Here is a 15879-nt window from a genome sequence, read left to right as displayed (position 1 = left end):
CACAGTACTACAAAGTTCAGCATTTAGGGTTCTTGACCCTTTGCCTTGCAATTTTCTTGGAAGCTTTATTTTTTTTTGTAACCCAGTGTGTGATGGGTGCTATATAAATATAGTGTTTATTAATGAACCTTGGAAGTATCCATAACTACTGAATGTGCGTGTATCATTCTGCTGGGATTGGAGGTGGCTGAAGTATTGCCCTTGTTTTCTTTCTTTTCTTTTCTTGAAGCTTAGTTTAATCTTCTTGAGGATATTCCCTAGTTAAGAAAAAAAATGATTTCCTAAAATTTTATTAAAGGAAGGAGGAAGGATTTCCTTATCTTTTCATTGAACTGGTATCTTTGGAGTACCTGCTGTTTTTATTGGTTATTTTATTTATTTACATTTCACATGTCCCCATTCATAATCTCCACTTCTCAACCTCCCCAGCCCATATTCCCTTCCTCTTTGCCTCTAAGAGGGTGCTCCTCCATCCACCCACCACTCCTGCCTCACTGCTCTAGCATCCCCCTATGTTGGTGTATCTAGCCTCCTGAGGACCAAGGGGATCCCCTACCATTGATGCCAAAGGAGGCCATCCTGTGCTAGATATTTAGCTGGAGCCATGAACCCATCCATATATACTCTTTGGTTGGTGGTTTAGTCCCTGGGAGCTCTGACTGAGATAAGGTCCAGGTATCATTTCTAGGTATTTCATAGTCATAGAAACATTCATTTTCATTAAAGCACTTCCTTTTGTTGGTAATAAATAGAGCAAATGGGCAGCATAATATATATGTAGTATTCAGTACAAACAATAAAAATCATATTCCAGATGTATGATTCTGGCTGATGGACATCTGTATTCTTGTATTATATGGCTCTCTTAGACAGCATAGTTGTATAAGTACGACAACTGGGCACTGAGAGGGCTACTCTGTGGCTGACTTCTCCATTAGAGTAGCAATAAATGTGATTGGTATTCTGCTGCTCTGTCTAGACTGAGAACCAAATGCTTACAAAGCTGACCTTTTCTAAAATAGTCTTATCTTTCTCCGTCTCTTTCTCAATCTGTTAAATACCTTTTGCTAGTTGCTTCATCTTTAATTGCTTAGTGTTGTTTCATGCTCTGTTTATTTTCTCCCCATTTCCTCTAGTTGATCTAATTCAGACAGTTCTCATTACCATTCCAGCCAATCATGTGTATAAGAACAGAAGGAGCTTGGGAACTGCAATTTTTCATGTTCACCATACATACAATTTCAAATGATCTGGTTGTGCTGTTCAAAAATCTACATTTAGGAATCTGATAGACAAGAATTACCAATGTTCATATTTTAAGAAACATTCATGCATAATTTCTTGGCTGTAATGTCCAATTGCAACCTTCACATATCTCCACTTGGCACGTAGCAATCAGTGTATCCAATGTGAAGTGTTTATCTTATCCTGTCTAACGCTCACAACCTTCTCTTGCCCTCACCCAACAAATAGACATTTCCGCAAATTTTCCGTCTTACTGAATAATGCCAATATCAAGGAAGTTGCTCATGTTATTTTAGCAGAAAATGCTCCTGTTCACGGTCTTTAGAAGGCTTACAATCCTTTTTAGGGTAACACACAAACTCTTTTTTTTAAATTGGATATTCTATTTATTTACATTTCAGATACCATCCCCTTTCCCCATTTCCCCTCCCTAGAACCCCCTCCTATTTTTTGCTTTTAAACAATTTTGATTACATGCATGTATTAAGGTCACTTCTAGGTTGAGGGACTATCAATAGAATAGATACAAATAGTCAAGGAACAAGTAAGACAATAAACACACATAGTTAAAGAAAAAGCAAGGCAATAAACCAAATTCCGTGATCACCCCCGTGTGATCACTGTTTCTAAGGGCTTATCAGGATTACCAAAATATCAAGTCTGAAGCCTACTTCCTTGTTCTATCCTAAAATGCACTCTTTAATTGCCTGTATTCAATCTGTTCTGTATACACTTAAATTTCTGCTTAGATAATAATAGGTCCTCAAGGAAGCTTTCCATAAATAGGTAGTTGATATGTTTCTTATGATAATACACATTTCAGTGTCTTCTTACTAACAAAAATGAAATGAGAAATTCTCAATCACTAATACAGTTAGCTTTTAGCCAATAAAGTTGGGATTTTCAGTAAATATTGCCTAATATTGCTGAAATTTCCACAAAGCAAGTGCTTTACCATTTTTCCATTCATCAACTAACCAAAGCCCCTAAACTTTCCTTTGTGGCAATACTATAATTAGAAATGGACAATGATTTGCTTATTTAATTTTTTTAGTGACTGTTCTTCTAATAAATAAGACAATAACACGGACTAGCCCGTTTCTTTCTAATTCTGTGTACCTTGTACCTAATGGTTTCTACTAAAAAAAAGCAGACTTATGTTCAATTGATGAGTATATAATGTATAATATAAGCCATAATATGACAAATACTACAAAGGTGATATTAAATAAGACAGTTAAATATGGCTTATTTTGCCATAGGATCTTAAAGCTCATTTATTTATTTATTTATTTATTTATTTATTTATTTATTTGTGTATGTATTATTTACTTTCAAATTGTAATTTTTACTTATTTACACAGGGGTTATAAACACTGAAAGGCAGGACATGGGGAAGGGGATGACACCAAAGCGTGGGTGTTCAGGGGGAATACAGATATCTTTCAGAACAGGGTATCAGCTGGGTGAAGGTTCAAGAGAAAGGTCGCTATGACTCTGCCTATGATTCACTTATCCTTATCTAAGTTGGTATTGTCTGCCAAGGCTACCTATTTACAAGGTCTATGACTACTCAGGCTGGTAAATTTCCACAAAAGCTGCCTGTTTACAATAGCTTATAGCCATCTGTTTCAATGTTTTTCCACAGAGACCTAAGACTCGGTGTTAGTATACATGTATGACAGGCCTATTGCTGATTTTAGGCCTATGGCTGATTTTAGGCCTTCAGTGTGTAAGCAGGGCTGCCCCTGACATCTCTTCCCTTCTCTAAGTATAGAAGGGCTGTGGCGATTCTAACCTTGCGAAAGGGGGGATAGAGGCCTGACCTCCAGTATTTAAAGCTCATTTTCAATGAAGAAAACTTTTTTGCTTCTCACTGAATGATTATGGTCTCCAGGAACTACTAGACTACCAGTTTACAAAGTACTAAAACCTCACGTATAGACAGTATCACATAGAAAATATAGGTAGAGAAGAGAAGAACTACTCCTCCACTCTAAATTTAGGGGAAAGCAAAATGAGAACCATCTTTTTTAACAAGCTGAGAAATAAAGGGGATCCGTGGGGTCAGAGAGAAACCAAAAATTCAGAGAATTTAAAGCTTAATGGAGACCATATAGGGAGGGGAGAATGGAAGGCTATGGAGTGCTTATAAGACAAGCAAGGAGACCTACATAAGATTTTCCAATGTGGATTATCATTAAGAACTAAACAAGAACTTTTTAAAGAGATGTTTTAATGAGAAATCATTGCTACTTAGATAAAATTATTTGCAAATATAAGCATGCACACAATGGATCATAGAAAATTAACTTGTAGAAATACACCCTAAAGAGACTCTGTACATTTGTACTACTGAATCTGCTTAGGGACACTCTGAGTGGATATGTCAGTTGTAAGGCGACCTTAGAATGTAATCCTGATAACTAGGATTATGAACACTCTATTACAGACTTCACAGGACAATTCTGATAACATTTTATGCATTTATGAAAATAGAAGTTGTATTTTAAAGGACATGTCCCAAAGGTGGAAAACCATGAAGACAATGAAGGACATTAAGACATCACCCACAGACAACAGTTACACTAGAGAAGGTAAAGAGAGGAAAGCTGGAGAATATGGTTTACTTGTGTAGGTACCTACAAGGGCATGGATATCAGAGATATCATTTCTTTTAAGTAAATTTAAATTACACATAAATTCATTTTTTAAATTTCCACAATTTTGAGAAACCGTTACTTGGCTTACTAGAATTATTATTTTGATTCTTTCATAATTTTAAAAGCATTCAGTGTATGCAATTTATTTGTAAATCTAACAAGTTTCACCTCTTCAATATCACGTAAGCTCACATAAAAGTACCATTTCTAACTGTACATACAGGTCTAACTTTAGGTATATGCGTATTTAGGCATATTTTGTGTTAAATTGTATGACTTGGAAATACTCTATAGGTTATTGTTATGAGTAAGCCCAACTTTATCAGCATAATTCCCCAATGAATAACTTGTACCAGCATCCAGAATGGAAAATTGTTAACGTCTTGCCACTTTAGCTTTTAGTTTTATTTTTTATAAAAGAAATAAGACATTACAGGTTATATCCCTTTATTCTTTCATCTTCAGTCTGGTTTCCTGTTCTTATCTTATAGTCAACCAAGCATTAAGGGTTTAATGCTCTCTTTTCGGTTTGTCTGTAAGCCAAACCTAAGTGCCTGCTATAGTTTCTATTATGTAGCACTTTTCTGAGTTATTATTTGATTTGCATGTGAATTACTCACTTAAACTGCTATATAGTAAATCTGTGTTATAAATATTATGTTGTATTTATCTTTGAATGAATGCTAAAGACTTTCAATTTAAAACTAGCTTGTTTTGACTTTGGAGTACTCAGCCCTAAACGGGATGTCTTGATCAAACCCCTGTCTTCAAGGCTTAGGATCTGTTCAGAAGAGGAAGCAGAAAGATTTTCAGAAGCATAGATGATGGATGACTCCAGAAAACAGTGTCTTCCAGACACAACTGTGCTGATACACGTGACTGTGAGATCATGTGTAAGACCTTTACAACTCATATCAGGCAAACCTGAACATTGAGAAAGGGAATGTGTTGTGCGACCCTTGGGCCTGAGGGGGTTCAATGCCCCAGTGTAGGGGAATGCCTGGGCAGGAAGGCAGGAGTGGGTGGGTGAGTGAGTGAGTGAGTGAGTGGGTGGGTTGGTGGGTGGGGGAGTACCCTTATAGAGGCAGGGGGAAGGGCGTAGGATGGGGGTTCCGGATAGAAGACCTGGAAAGGGGATAACATTTGAAATGTAAATAAAGAAAACATTCAATAGTAGAACAAGAGAAAGAAAGTCTGACTCTTAACCAAGAAGCTATCTGTAATTGATGTATCCGGGGGAAAATAAACATCAGTTTCTTCCAGCAGAATGTCACTTGGTCTACCAATCACATTTCAAGGAAGGCTCCATGTGCAGGGAGATAGACTCCATGATTTTTTTTTTTTGTGTGTGTGTGTTTACTTTTTGTTTTGTATTTATAGTTTTTGTCTTGCTGTCTTGTTTGTTTGTTTGTTTTGATGTTTGTTATTTTTTGTAGGGTTTTTTTGAGAGAGAAAGGGAGAGAGAGAGAGAGCGAGAGAGCGAGCGAGAGAGCGAGTGAGAGAGCAAGAGAGAGTGAGCGAGAGAGAACAAGAAATTGAAGGAGTAGCAGGGTGAAAGAATATGATTAAAATATATGTTAAAGAAGAATTTTCAATGAAGAATTTTAAAAGAAGAATATCTCTTTCTGTATTTGATTATCATTTACATATTTTACATATTTTAACAGATATATAAAGAAAAGTTTGTCTATAGGGTGTCACATGGTATTTTGATTCTTGTGTGTATTATGTAATGTTTAAATCAGCATATGTTATGTGTGTCCTAAAATATTTATCATTCTCTTAAGAAAAAAAAGTTCAAATGATTTTCATTCATATGTTATACTGTTAGTACGTTATTATTGTCTGTTCTCATCTGTAATTGGACTTTATGTGTATTATAGCTCATAATGATATCTATCACAACAAACATTGAAAATCAAAAACGGATGAAGATAGTTGCAGATATAAAGAAGATTTTAGGAAAGTTCTGCTACTACAGAGGGGACATGTTAAAACAAGAAATATCGAAGGAAGGATTTTTTTAAGTGAAGATAATTCTACATGTCCTTACACTGATGATAACGGTTCAGCAAGGGGAAGCATGCGTGTCTTGTCTTATTCTTTCAAATGTTAAAGTTGGGCAGACTTGCTTTAGAGGCACCAACAGCAGATTTCACGGGTTATAAAACAGCTTAAGTTTCAGGGAAAAATGATATTTTAAAGAAATTTCTTATGAGTCATTTCTGGTGGTCAAATTGACAATAGATATGAACTAATTTGCTATAAAATATCTAACCCTGGGTGACAAATAAGAGCTGACCTTTCTTTGTTTCATCATGACGTCATCACTTCTCCATCCCATCCCAACAATTAGATGGTCTCCATGACCACAGAGACATATTGGTGCTTACCTACCTAGATTTATAAAGAAATATCCCACTGCTCAATGATTTGCAAATCTAAACATGGATTTTCACAAGCTGAAACAATTCAGAGACCAAAATGGAAACAATAGAGAAGGTGTAAAACACATTTGAATACAGAAAGATTCAATTTTCAGTTTATCTCTTGTTTTTCCAGTTTCTTATTACAGGCCCTTATTCTGATCACCTTTGGCATGTTTCCATATTCAGCTAATTTTATCATGAACACTGACAAAAGAGAAGAGAAAGGAAATGTGGTTTGTTATGAACGAAGGAACTCTGCCAGGACCTGTCTGTCCCTGGATTGAGATATGCTCATGCACCTCAAGTCTTTCTTTAAATTGTGTTCTGAATCCAGACTTGAAAATTGTCATTCTGCTTTCTAAATCTCAGCCTCATCTTGCCATTTTATGAAATCTGTTGGATATGAATATTCTGGATGGACCTAAGAAATTCTGGAATATCACAGAACTTAGATGAGTATCAGTTATTTCCCAACAAAAGTGCCTAGGTTCTAGGGCCTGACTTGGGGTTTCTGTTCTGAAAGACAGGAACATGCATAAAGAAAGGATCACACCATTTGTGCGGCCTTCAGAAAAAGGCAGCTTGGGTGAAATTCGAGAGTGCAATGTGCATAGGGGAGCAATCAAACATCAAGAAAGCTCACTGTCAAATAGAAAGGTTTCAGAGCTATCCGAAGATGCACCTAACATTAGGTAAGAACAGCCTAGAATTACCTTTAGGAAGTATATTATAAAAATTTGTTCCCTTTTCCCTATTTGACCTGATGCCCTGAGCTCTCAGAGCATGTGGAAGAATTGGAAAAATGAAATTTATTAAAAGAATTTCCTGTGCCATCTGAATGCTTTCCCAACTCTGTACCCTGGAAGTCTTAAGCTTTACACAGGTTGATGGAGTACACTGTCTCTGAGACAAGCTTTCTCAAATTTCAGAATTTTGTCAAATTATCATAATTATGGATTGTAGATATTTCATGCTATTGAACAAAAAGAAAACAATTACAGTACAAACAGCTTGCTTAAGAGTCAAAATATGGTCAAATGTAGAGTGTGGAACCAAAATTGCAAGAGAAATATGAGATAATTTATTGTTATGTTATTGTTGGACATGTAGACTGCCATTTATTTCCCAGTATGTTATTTACTTGTAGATATACTCATATATATATATATATGTATATATATATATATATGTATATGTATATATGTATATATATACACACACATATATATACACATATATTATATATACATATATATAATCTTACATGAGTTTTTAATTATTCAATATGGTTTAATTTTGTTTCTTCTGTTGTTGCTGAGATTAAAGAAAAACTCAACTGTACTTATACTTACATAGTGCCCTTGCTTTTATTGACCCTTCTTTTAGCATAGTCTTCTAGTTAGGGTGATGTGTCTTTTTTTTTCTATGCTAATAGAAATGCAATATGTACAATATATACACTTCTGTAATGATTTTCATTATTTTAACTAAGCTTCTACTGCCTGAAGGCAGGTTAGGAGACAAATTGTTTTTATGTAAATGTTTATGAAAAAAATTGATCATCAAACTGAAAATTGGAGAGATGCCAGTTTTCTTAAATATTAGCAATGCTAACTAAAAAAATAGAAATATCATTATTGCATAAAATATAGACAAATACTGCCTTTAACTTCTTAGGAAGGACTTTAGGATCCATGTAATATTTAGTAGCCAGTGATAATATTGTTAGGAATCAAAATATCTAAATTTCAAAATGTTCTAAAGCAACAGAGGAAGTTTTTTTTTTACTGATTATATATTTTCAAATTCACACTTCAGTCTCTATAAACTGAGACATGACAAGCAAAAACCCTTTCTTCTTTAAAGATAATGTAGTAATGCTAAATCATCTCCTCGAGTTTATTCATTTCATTAAACAAATCCTCTCCCCTCCCCAAAAGGCAGAGAATCAGCCAAGCATGCTATCTAAACATCAGGGACATTACTTAAACAATCTCCATCAGTTTCACTAAAGTTTTCAAAGAAGTGACTGTAATTGTTTTATCCAGCCCAAATTTCTTAAACATCTTTGCATTTCACATGCTTTAAGACATGGTAAAACTTATAAAGCTACAGAGTCAAAAGCAGGTCTTACCTATACATTTTACTCTTGAAGAATGAAGAGGTCCTTGCTTCTGTGTGTCCAACTGCTTTGAGATTCCCTCTCAACTGAATGACTCTTTCGTGTTCTGTGTACCAGAAGCCAAAGGAGGAAATCCCATGTAATTAAAACCCAACTTGTAAAACAAGTCTGAAAGAATCAACTTGAGCCAATAGTGTGACTTGTGGACCAGAATCAGAGATGGAGAAACCTTACAAATCAGAAACAATCCCATTTATTCTGGTACATAGTGAATAAACATGACTACAGGTGGCAGGTGGTTTTTCACAACCCTGTGACCACATATCTAGGCATCTTTTTTATTCAGGAGGATGTGACACTTCTGCTTATTATCATAAACTTCATTCCTCACTACAGAAAACCACGAACTACCATAAAATACTTCCCATGCACTGACAGACACTACCTCCGAATATGCTTTTCTCTGTGATAAAATACTTACACCTTCTTAATCTCTCTCTCTCTCTCTCTCTCTCTCTCTGTGTGTGTGTGTGTGAGACACACACACAGAGAGAGAGAGAGAGAGAGAGAGAGAGAGAGAGAGAGAGGAAAGAGAGAGAGAGAGCTTGAGTAGGAAGGACACATTGTTATGAGATAAACAAGCATAAAGCTGAAATTAAAACACACCTACTCTTATTCCCAATATTATCTCCTGAGAAGGCATCTTAACTCAGTGATATAGAAGATAAGCAGGCAGAAAAGGAGAGTATGGATGTGTGGATGATTAGGGCAAAGATACAAGACTAGGAGGAGTGTTTCCAGGCAGGAGCAGAATCTGAGAAGACACACAGGCAAGAGTAGTATGACAGTGAGAAAGGGCATTCCTGTCTAATGTGACAGCAAGGGGTATGGGTGAAGTTGGTTGGCTGTTGTGGGATTGCTTGCTAGGAAACACTGAATACTGAAGAATTGAAGTGGAATACAATCAGACTGGGCATTAAAATTTGAATTCTAATCTTAGTCTTTCCACCAACTGATTGTGTAACTTGAGGTGGGGAGCTAGTCGGGGTGTGTAAGTCAGGGGTAGAGCGCTTACTTCACATGCATGAGGCCCTGGGTTCAGTCGTTAGTATCAAAAAGAAAAGAAATAAGAAAAAGAAAGAAAGAAAAACAAAGCAACAAAACAAAACTTACTCCTTCTTGAGTTTCTATGTGCTCATGAGAAGTGAAAAGCTGAAGAGGGTCTTAGAGAAGGCTTTTGACTTTATCTTGTACATGATTGATAGGCAATGGCTGATGAAACTTACCATAGGGATTCAATTAAACAAGTGATCTGTCACTCACACATTGTAAAATATAACACGCAATCTAGACAACACTGCTAGCACTAAGTGGTGATCACTCTTTACACATTATACATTTAGACTCTTTATCTAATGTCTGATTCCATATTTAGTATTTAATGAAAGGAATGAAACACATTTGAAAAATTGCACATTTTATCTGAAATTTTTTTATTCATTTCCCAACTTCAAGTTATTCATTTACAGACCTCTTCAATGAATTTGAATAGTGTCCTGGTACAAAAATGTGTATTGTATTATAACAATCAATGTTATTTTATGAGAATGTTCTGATTTCCAAGTCTTATATCTAGTAGCTTATATTCCTCACCTAATTTAATTTCAAACTCAAAAATTAAAGTACCTGCATTTAACATTTATTGACAATTTAATGTCAATATCATAAAAGATGAATCACATTATCCTGAGTAGATTCATCATTAAGTACAGAAACTGCTTTTCTAATGTGGAATGTTTTGAACCATTTCTATCTTTTCTATTTCTGATGATTCTTTCTTTGTTAACTTCATGAACATAGTATTTCTATTTCATTCTCCTACAGAATCGGAACTTAAAATACACTGAGAGCTTATACTAAGTCAAACGAGAGCAAAAGTTGTCTTTGAACTAACAACTCTCCTCCTACCTCAACCTCCCAAGGGCCAACATTATAGGCGTGCATTACTATGCTTAGAAAATTTAAATATTTTAATAGATTTATATTTTAATCTTGTTTTAATATTTTTTCTAGATTTGAAGTTCTGCCTTCCATTTTTATTTATAACAATTTCTCTTAAAAGGTAGCTCTTCCTCTTACATCTTAGGATTCCTGTAGACTCATTTCTTTGGATTTATCAAGAGTCTTTTTACCAAGTAGGTACTTAGTTAATACATAGTGTTTGAATGTTCAACATCTTACTTCCAGACATCTCCTGCTAACCGGTTACACAATGTCACAACAGAACTTGGAAATGAGTCAAGGGAGTGTCATGGGGAAAACTGTATGCAGTCTGAAGGTGACTTCCTGGATGCTTACAATGAGCTCAACACAGAAAGGGAGGTGGGGCTGAAATTATGGCTGGCTGGTGAGACCAAGTAATTGTTCATAATAGGAGCTAGTTTTAAAGGTGTTGACTCTTAATCTTCAGATCCACAGGGAGTGGCAGGAAAGACCTTGACTGATTCTATTCTTAATCAAAAAGAATAGGGGATGGAGAATTGTATTATACACAAATCATAAGAACTAAGTCTCCATTAGGCTTGGTTTTAGTCTTGCAGTTGTACAATTTTCAAGGCAATTGATTGACACAGGTTGATTGACACAGCCTTCAAGGAGAGGGCAGAGATCAGTTAGCTTGCAGAAGATGGACTCATGTAAGAGATACTGACATTTGGGGTATTTTGCCCATTGAAGGTGAAAGAGATTATGACCAAATAGTATCTTTAAGTTGGTCACTCTTAAGTTTTTGAGTATTTATCATTTAATACCTATTGTGTCTTGGCTTGAATGACAGGATGATTCATTCAGTGGTGCTCATCAAAACATTATGAGTAAAAATCAAAAGACAATCCAGCAACAGCCTGAAGCTGATGATCTAAAGGGTGTGAGCAGTAGTGTTTTCTTTGTTTTTGGAGTTTGTTTATTCATCTAGTTCAGGGAAATACAGTCATATGGATGTTCATGAATTTGTCATAATCTCCTTTACAGTGTTACTGTAATGATAGAAAATAATTACAAAAGAAAACAAACAGACAAAAAAGGGGGGAGGATAGAAAATAAAACAAAGGCAATACAACTTCCACACTTAAGGCTCAACAATCATTCCAAAAGGGTCGGAAAGATGTAAGAGCCAGAGGATCAGTGAGTTGGCTGTGAGACTGTTTCTCCTAGAAATGTCAGAAGTTATTCTTATGAAGTCTCACCAACATGGCTGCCTACCCATGAGCTAAACATTGATGATGCTAATGGACATGCTATCATGGATGTCGAGAAAGCTCACCAGGCCTTAGTCGTAAACTAAGGACTACAGACGAAGAAATTCTGAGAGCAGGCATGATAGTCTTCTCCAGGGAAGAACACACTGATATATTCAACACCAAGTGGTCAGCCTGAAAATGTACATCGAAGAAACATTATGTAGATTGAGATGATTATATTTAGGAGGAATGTGGGTGTATGTGTGTATAACAACGATGAATGAAAAAAAGGAGGCCATACATTTGAAAAGGAGCACAGAAGTATATATGAAACTGTTTGGAAGGATGAAAGGAAAGGAGAAAATGATGTAATTATTTTTTCAAAAAGTGAAAAAAATTAAATATAAAAGTAATGGATGTATTCATTTTACATATTACGTTAAAATTGGGTAATAATTAGATTTTAGAATATAAACAAATTTAATTTCATAGATTGTAATTGTAACTTTTAAATAGCTAGAAATAAGATGGGTACTAACACCTCATTTCAGAGTTTTGTCAATCGAGAAGAGGAAACATCATTTTTGGAAAGAGAAATAAAGCTTTCTTAAATAAAAGATTGGCTTTTTAATTTACTATCCAACAAGGCTTAGAAAAATTATTTCTTCTTCTAGAGATCATTATTTCACATTTCTTTTATCTTTTTTTAGTATTTATTGTATTTTTTATAAATCATTCCATTCATTTATATCTCAAATGATTTCCCACTTCCTGGTTACCCCTCCACAAATCCCCCATCCCACATTCTCCTTCTCCCTCCTCCTCTTTGCCTCTATGAGAGTGTTACCCACCCACCCACCCTCTCCAGCCCAACTGCTCCAGCATCTCCCCTACACTGGGGCATCAAACCTCCACAGGACCAAGGGCCCCACCTCCCATTGATGTCAGACAAGGCCATCCTCTGCTACATATATATCTGGAGCCATGGATCCCTCCTTGTACAGTCCTTGGTTGGTGGTCTAGTCCCTGGGAGCACTGAGTGATCCAGCCAGCTGATGTTGTTCTTCCTGTGGGGTTGCAATACCCCCCTCCTCCAGTCCTTCAGCCAGCTCCCATACCAGAGTCCCTGAGTTACTTTTCTTACAAGTAAAAATGGAGTTTATATACCACTCTCATACAGTTATGAAAATTAAATTTGACCAAATTAAAAAAAATGAGCATAAGGCATCAGGCACCTTGAGTCAACTGTAGAGTAGCCATTCTTTCAGTAGGAGTACTCAAGGCAGTGTGTGCTTATTTAGGGGTCATGAGTACTGAAGAACAGAAGACTCATACAGATTGCAAATGGCCCTCCTCACACTTGTACAATATTTTGTGTGAAGTCATTCTTCTCCTTAAAGCATCCATACAAGCATGGCTAAAAAAGAAAATCACACTCAGTACAGCCTGGCATGGCTTTTATGCAGGCACTCAACTATTTTCTTGCATGTTTCTATGATACTTTTAATTAGGTTTTCACAGTAAGTTCTGAAAGAAGCATCTTACTGATAGATACCTTTTTATCGTGTTAAAGGAAAATGAATCTATTGTTTATCTTTTTACAGTCTTTCTTAAAATTCATGTTATTTTTCTCCTATAAAAAGCATGATCTTGAGTGAACTTGATGAAACCTAAAATCACCTAGGAGACAAATCTCTGGGTGTGTCTATGATGATGTTTAACTGAAGTGGGAACACTTACCAGGAAGGTGGGCGGTACCATTCCCTTGCACTGGGATCCCTGAGCAAATAAAGACGTATGCAAATAAGGAACATTTATCTCTCTCTGCTTCCTGCCTCCTGATGAAATGTTACCTTCTAACAGACTATCGCCACCGCAGTGAGCCCCCAGTACACAATGATGGACCATATCTTCAAACCGTGAGCTAAAATAACCCCTTCTTTCTTTAAATTCCTTTTGTCTAGAATCTGACTGCAGCAGAGAAAAAAACAAAAACAACAACAACAACAAATGTCACAGTGTGGTCATCGCTGTGATAATCCTGATCATATATCTTTAGGTCTTTGAAGCAGGTTGGGACTTGGGGTGATAGAGTTTGGCACTGTGGGCTAGAGAAACCCTAAACTGTCCTGAGCACAAAATAAGTGGGCCATTCTAATGGGAGCTTGGAAGACCAGAATGCCAAGAGAAATATAGAAAATAGGGATCCAACTCATGAGTTTTCAGAAGAGATTGGGGGTTCTATCAAGAACTGGGTTGGGCACCATTCATGTTATAGTCTGGCAAAGAATCTAAGAGGGCAGCAAATAGGGCAGCAAGTTAAGAAAACTGTACAGTTTGGTGAGGAAAGGTCTATCAACAAATTAAAAGGTGCAGACAAGGACTGCCATTGGAAAAATAGATCAGCGTGACTAAAGAGTATCCTTATGCTCTGTGCTGAGACAAAAGGAGAGGTTCAAAATGTAAGACTCCACACATAGGATACAATTTATGAAAACACAAATTTATTTAGAAGAAGGAAGCCTGAACTGAAAATCCTACTGAAGAGAGAGAAATTTCCTGCTCCAAACCAACCATCCCAGAACTGTTTCCTGAATTTCATCACCTGCTAAGGTACACCAACATCATTATAGCTGTGACAGATGAAGGCTAGACTACATTTTGAATAGGCAGAGGAACTTGGTAGCATTATCCATATAGTTCTAGCTTCATAGGCATGCAGAATGTAAGAGTTCTAGGGTCAGGCAAGTTTACACGGAGGTTACAGGCAACGTATGATAGGGTAAGGTTCCCTACAAGGAGGTCTGGAGAAAACACTGAGAGGCCGTGAGAGTAAAGCCCGACTTGCACTGAAGACTTTGGGATGCTGGAGATGCCAGGTCTGTGTGACATCAACCTAGGAAATTCAAAACATAGACTTGAACTGGTCCAAGAGAGAGGCCTCATATAATACAAATAGAAGAACTGGAAGGTTTGAGTTACCCAAGACTGTTGGAGATCAATGATGTCATTAATAGCCCCAAATGTGGGGCAAAGAATCACAAAACTTGACTGTTCTCCTGCTGGTTTCTAGACTATATTTGGTCTGATCTTTCTCAGCTACACTTCTATTCCTTTCTTTTGAAATGGGGATGTTTATCCAGTGCCATTGGACATTAAAAGTGTATAATATACCTTTTATTTGATAGAGGCTTACAATTAAGAGATTATCTGAGACTCTGCACTTAACATGGTTCAACTATTTGTCACTGTTAAAAGAGTTTGTAGAAGCCCAGCCCACCATGTTGAGTGCCTATAAAGCTCTATGCAGCCCACAAGGAGAACTAATAGCTTGCCCAAGCTTATCCTACCTTGCTTCCTGTCTAAAAGGCTTTATCCAGACTTTGGGGGCTCTGGTAAGAGATTTCTCTGCCTCAGGAATCTCTGCAGCAACCCCATTTTGCAGAACATTAGAGAAACTTAGGCTAGCCCATGAAGGTCTGGTAAGAGTTCCCCCTGAAACCCTGAGAAATTCCCCAAGCCTCCCCCACTGACTGCCACAAAATTTCCAGTTGGCCTATGAGGCCCTAACCAGAGTTCTCTATCCACAACCCCCCTTAGAAATACCCCAATCCAACTCCACTCCACCGACAGCCCTCCACATATCAAAACTACATGTAAAATACACAAATACCAACCTAATCCTACAGGCCCAGAACCCATCGCAAAAACATCACAAATACAAATGGCAATATAGAACATGCTGTCTCCCCCCAACACCAATATCACAGTAATGATCCTTATTAAGAACAACTTAGAATAAACTCAAAACATGAAATTCAAAAGAACATTTATAAACTTGCTCAAAGAATTTAAGAGTTGAAAAAGGACCTAAATAATCGCCTGGAAAAATTTAAGGAAAACAGAAAAAAAAAAATTGACAGAAGCCCAAGAAAACAGAGAAATGAAATGAGAGGGGCAATTCAGAATATGAAAGTATAATCCAATAGTAGGATAGAAATACTGGGAAAAACAGCTGAAATGAAGTTGGAAATGAATATTTCAATAAGCTAGATAAAACTCTTGGATACCCTCTCTAACAGGATGAATCAAGTAGAAGGCAGAATATTAAGATTTTAAGACAAAGTAGAAAAATTGGATCATTCAATTAAAGAAAATGATTAATTTAAAAAGTCCATGTG

The 15879-nt window shown here is 36.5% G+C and overlaps 1 protein-coding gene across 1 annotated transcript in view; it reads right to left on the bottom strand.

Annotated features, from left to right (window-relative positions):
* The window catches only part of Tmprss11d (transmembrane serine protease 11D), a 49415-nt gene extending 40697 nt beyond the window's left edge, over positions 1–8718 (bottom strand). The window contains exon 1 of the mRNA XM_028786803.1: positions 8472–8718. Within this exon, the coding sequence (XP_028642636.1) occupies positions 8472–8479 (8 nt within the window). The 5' untranslated portion in view covers positions 8480–8718. The remainder of the gene's footprint in view (positions 1–8471) is intronic.
* Positions 8719–15879: the final 7161 nt, after the last annotated feature.

Source organism: Grammomys surdaster, unplaced genomic scaffold (assembly GCF_004785775.1).
Source record: "Grammomys surdaster isolate TR1022 unplaced genomic scaffold, NIH_TR_1.0 125581, whole genome shotgun sequence".
Classification (NCBI taxonomy): domain Eukaryota; kingdom Metazoa; phylum Chordata; class Mammalia; order Rodentia; family Muridae; genus Grammomys; species Grammomys surdaster.
Note: the sequence above shows the minus strand (reverse complement) of the source record. Positions and strands in the feature narration are given on the sequence as shown.